The 5432-nt window shown below is 41.4% G+C and overlaps 1 protein-coding gene across 1 annotated transcript in view; it reads left to right on the top strand.

Moving 5' to 3' along the window:
* Nucleotides 1-4977, top strand: part of LOC130706313 (transmembrane 9 superfamily member 2-like) — an 81735-nt gene extending 76758 nt beyond the window's left edge. Inside the window, 2 exon segments of the mRNA XM_057537704.1 lie at nucleotides 2069-2240; nucleotides 4775-4977. Of these exon segments, the coding sequence (XP_057393687.1) occupies nucleotides 2069-2240; nucleotides 4775-4977 (375 nt within the window).
* Nucleotides 4978-5432: the final 455 nt, after the last annotated feature.

Below are 5432 nucleotides of genomic sequence, written 5' to 3' on the forward strand. Positions count from 1 at the left end.
GAGCACGGACCCTAGGTACGCAGGCTTCAGTAGTTGTGGCACGTGGGCTCAGTAGTTGTGGTTCACGGGCTCTAGAGCACAGGCTCAGTAGTTGTGGCTCACTGGCTCTAGAGCACAGGCTCAGTAGTTGTGGCGCACAGGCTTAGTTGCTCCGTGGCACGTGGGATCTTCCCTGACCAGGACTTGAACCCATGTCCCCTGCATTGGCAGGTGGATTCTTAACCCCTGTGCCACCAGGGAAGTCCCTGAACATGTTTTCTTAAATCCCCTAAATCCCTCTTATTTTGGTAGTTTAATGTGACTCTCTAAAGGTGACAAGAGAGTTTAGAGAATGATTATTATATACATGATGTCTTAGAGCATTTTTTTTGAGCTATAAGAATAAAGATAAAAAATATATAATTATGTATATATTATACTTAGCTACTCATTCATTCTGTGGTACATTTTGTCATAGAAAATCTGCAACAGTCATTAATGAAACATACATTAATAGACATATAATGTGTATATTTTTATTCCTTAGAAAATGTTTTGGGGGCCCCCAAGACCACCCACATGTTTGGTGACTCACTAGAAGGACTCATGGGACTCAGGGTATAGATGTCTTCTTGGCTAGGGTTTGTTACAGCAAAAGGATACACAACAGGATCAGCAAGGGAAAAAGACACAGGTGGAGCCTGGAAAAAAATCCATGTGCAGTCTTCCTATGCTTTCTCTCTCTCATGAGGGGACACACGAAGCATGCTCCTTTCTCCAGCAGTAAAAAAAATGCAGGAATATATGTGCAACGTGTCTGCCCAGGGAAGCCCATTCGAGACTCAGCATCCAAGGTTCTTGTTGCGAGCTAGTCACATAGGCACCCTCTGCCTAGCAACTCCCCAAATTCCAGACTCCCAAAAGGAAAGCAAGTGTTCACCATAAATCACATTGTTTGTACAGTCTAGGTAGAGCAAACCAGTCTCATCAGTCAGGGAATGATTAAATGCCAAATTCCCAGATATAAGCCAAGAGTCAACCTTGTAAGCAGACCCTTCTAAAGACAGCAACCTCAGACCTGCTGTTAACCCTTTTCTGCGCACTTTATCCCCTTGGCCCTTGACCACAGTGCCTTTATGGTAAAATTACTATCAGGAAGGGCCCATGGGGCAGGATGAGACTAACCTGATTATTGACCTCAGTCATGCCTCCATGGGTCCTGAATTTAGCCAGTTAAAACAAATCCTATTAACCATAAAGGTCTGTCTTAGAGAAACAAACAGACTTATAGAAAAAGAGATCAGGTTTGTGTTGACCAGAGGCAGGGGTTGGGGGGAGGGAGAATTGGATGAAGGTAGTCAAAAGGTACAAACTTGCAGTTATAAGATAAATAAGTACTAGGGATGTAATGTACAGCATGATAAATACAATTAACACTGCTGTATGTTATATATGAAAGTTGTTAAGACAGTAAATCCTAAATTCTCATCACAAGGAAAACATTTTTTTCTGTTTCTTTAATTTTGTATCTGTATGAGATGATGGGTGCTCACTAAATTTACTGTGAAAATCATTTCATGATGTATGTAAGTCACATCATTATGCTGTACACCTTAAACTTAGATAGTGCTGTATGTCAGTTATATCTCAATAAAAATCCCAATAAAACTGAAAGGGTAAAAAAAGGTCTATCTTAAATTTCTATATTAACCTTTTTTTACCTGGCCTGAGGCATCAATTCAGGCCCAGCACAACTCTGGCCAGTAAATTGAAGCTGACCTGAAAGCCTTCCAGGGCTGAGGCAGCATCTGCAGAGAAAGGATGCACACATTAGAAGGTACAATCCCCGAGGGCACACATCGTCCCCCTGGAAACCAAGAGTTTATCATTGTTAGGGCGCCCCAAGCAGGATGTACATTAGTCAGACAGTACATATTATATTAAATTTCTTATAAAACTTCCCCCTTTATTTCTTTTAATCCATAATCCTACAGAGCCTATTTTATGTTTCTTGTTATTACAATAATTGCTAACCCATGGATAGTTAGAATTTCATCTAAAAATTTGTTTTTTCTACCTCTTTTTGCAGGATTATCATTGGTGGTGGAGAGGCTTTTTTACCAGCAGTTTTACAGCTGTTTACCTTTTTTTATATGCAGTTTATTACTTCTTTACCAAACTTCAAATCACGGGCATTGCAAACACCATTTTGTACTTTGGGTACACGATGATCATGGTCTTGATTTTCTTCCTTTTCACAGGTAAGCACAGAATTACTTTGTGTATTTCAGATTCTCTAAAAAGACTTGGGGATAGCCATAATATAATAAGCATCAATTAACAATTAATGGAAGGAAGAGGGAACAAAGTCATCATGTTCATTTTTATGCTTTGGAGATAAAAGATTGCAAAGCCCGGGGAGCTGGAGGGACCTTATGTACTTAGCTGTAAGACTGTCTCTTGTGAATGTTTTTAAACAGTAGGGATGTGTTCCAAAGCACAGTAAGGGTTATGTGTAATCACCTTTGAATAGCTCCCAAGCATAAAAAATTAACTCACTTGAATAACTTTTAAATGAGTAAAATGAGATTAAGTCAATATAAGCAATTATAGGTGAGGAACAAGATGTATACTTCTCAGGATTACTCATTTGGGATTGTTATTTGGGTTCCGCTGTGATGGAAACTTTTGTTTAGATTAATGCTTGAAGCAGGTGAAAAAATGGCATGGTTTCTAAGATGATCCAGTTGGAGAAATAATGAAGATGGAGAGCTTTACGCCCTTTCTAACCCAAGGGAAGCAGCGGTCCATCTCTACCTGCCTCACTTTTAAGTTCTGGTTTTAGCTCAAGTCATATCACTTGTGTAGATCAGTTTGGAACATTTCAAGTATTTTTCTCCGATTTTAACTCTCGGATTCAACAAATATGCAAAAATTAACAGTGGAAATTTGTCAGAAATCAAAGCCTTAAGACACATGTAAACATTACCTGAGAAACTGGGCATCTTGGTGGTGGCTCCTTTCAGTGCTTTTCATGTACTGCTGCTCTCAACTCCTCAGTAAAGGGAAGACTGGGCAGGCCTTCTTTCATCTCTCAGCCACCAGAAGTTCTATTTAGGGACCTCCCTGGCGGTCCAGTCGTTGGGACTCCGCTCTTCCACTTCCACTGCAGGGGGCCTGTGTTTGATCCCTGGTTGGGGAACTTAAAAAGTTCTATTTAAAACCAAAGGCCTGAGAGCATCTCACCATTCTAGTCTACCAGCCTCCTCATGTTTGTTTTTTTTTAAATTAATTTATTTATTTATGACTGTGTTGGGTCTTCGTTTCTGTGCGAGGGCTTTCTCTAGTTGCAGCGAGCAGGGGCCACTCTTCATCGCGGTGCACGGGCCTCTCACTATCGCGGCCTCTCACTATCGCGGCCTCTCTTGTTGCGGAGCACAGGCTCCAGACACGCAGGCTCAGTAGTTGTGGCTCATGGGCTTAGTTGCTCCGCGGCATGTGGGATCTTCCCAGACCAGGGCTCGAACCCGTGTCTCCTGCATTGGCAGGCAGATTCTCAACCACTGCGCCACCAGGGAAGGCCCCTCATGTTTGTTTTTGAGGTTTTTAAGCTTTTTACTGAAATATGTGTGCAGAAAAGTGCACACATCGTAAGTGTAGAGCAGTGAGCACAATCTGTAACTGACACCCACGTTAATAAACAGTACGTGATCTGCATGCCCAAAGCCACTGTTGGGCCTCTTTCCATTCACCTTCCCCAAAAGGCAACCACTATCCTGACTTTTAACAGCATCGGTTAATTTGGCCTGTTTTTGATTTGTAGGTAAATGGAATCATACGAGATCTACTCTTTTACATCTGGCTTCACTGGGGTCTGGTTTCTTTTTCTCAAGATTGTTTGCGAATTTCATCCGTATCACTGTGCGTACATGTCGTCTCTGCCCCTCATGTGTTCTGTTTTGGGTTTCTCCCCCTGTGAGTTACTGGCTTTTCTGTTTGTGTAATGTGCAGTTAGATGGATTATGTTTTCTTTTCTTCATTACCTAACACTTTGACTCAGGCTGCCTTTTTCTGGGAGTCTTATATTACAACAGCTTCTTTCAGAAGTTAGATGTCATCCCAAATGGTCACATTGCTGACAAAAATCTGTGCCCTTTGGTTGGCTCCACCACTTGAATTGCTTCTGTCGCTAATATGTGACTCTCCAAGGCTCTCAGTGGTCTCTTGCCAAATCTAAGGCCTTTCCCTGGTCTTCATCCTCCTTGGCTTCTTAGCTAAATACTACTCAACACCTATTCTGTGAAATTCTCCCAGCATGATTGGCATTCTTCTTCTTGTACCACGCTGTGAATTCTTTTGTTTTCCTCCCTCTTCCTGTCACCTAACTCTAGCCTTTATCAAGGGTTCAGCTTTCAGCATTTCAGTCCTTTCTTTCTACACTCTCCCTTTTAGAGCTTATTTAGTCCCAGGGCTTCACTTATCTCCTCAGTGCTGACAGCTCCCAAATCTGTATCTCTAGTCATAACCTCTCTCCAATTATATTCTGAACATTTGCATGTCGCATTGGTACTGCCAACTCGGCATGCCCCAGAAAGTGAATGTAGCACTTCCTTTCCCCCCAACTGACTCATCTTAATTGCTCTCTTCCTTTGACCATCATCTCTAATCTCTCATCTCCTTGGCTTATTTTGCAGGAATTCTTAACATAGCACTTCCATGCTTTATAGTTAATTAATTACAACTCCCCTATTTATTCTTCTTCAGAAGCCTCTTATTCTGTCTTACACTGCGCTAGACCCTGCGCTAGGTGCTGGGGACATAGCGGTGAAGAAGACAGGTAAGGTCCCCTGCTTTTGTGGATCTTATATTTTAATGGATGGAAGACAAAGAAGGAATTATGGGTTTGAAGAGCTTTGTGAAAGAAATGATATTGAAGAAGAGGTGGATAATCAAGTGTTTCAAACAGAGGTGACAGCGTGTTCAAAAGTCCTAAAGTGAGAAGGAGTATGACATCTTCAAAGAACACAGAGAAGTTCAAGATGGCAAGAGAAGGAAGGTGGCACTAGGTGGCAATAGTGATTAGAGACATAAGGAACTTGCAGATCTTACCAGGGTCTTAAAAACTCTACTGTACTAGGGAATTTAGATTTTATTGTAGGAGTGATGGGAAGTTGAGGGGGTTTAAATAGGGAACTAATGTGATAATATCACTCTTCTTATTTGAAAGCTTTAATAGTGCCATACTTCTCTATCAAGTTCTAAACGTCCCTTGGTGTTTGGGCTCCTGTTCTGCCTACTCAGCGTATTTTCTAAGCCTCTTAAACTGAACCATTTACTGAGTTTAGGCGTGTCTCCTCCTGACTTTTTTTTTAATATATATATTTTAAATTTATTTATTTTATTTATTTATTTTTGGCTGCATTGGGTCTTCGTTGCTGCGCACGGGCTTTCCC

This window comes from Balaenoptera acutorostrata, chromosome X (assembly GCF_949987535.1).
Source record: "Balaenoptera acutorostrata chromosome X, mBalAcu1.1, whole genome shotgun sequence".
Classification (NCBI taxonomy): Eukaryota; Metazoa; Chordata; class Mammalia; order Artiodactyla; family Balaenopteridae; genus Balaenoptera; species Balaenoptera acutorostrata.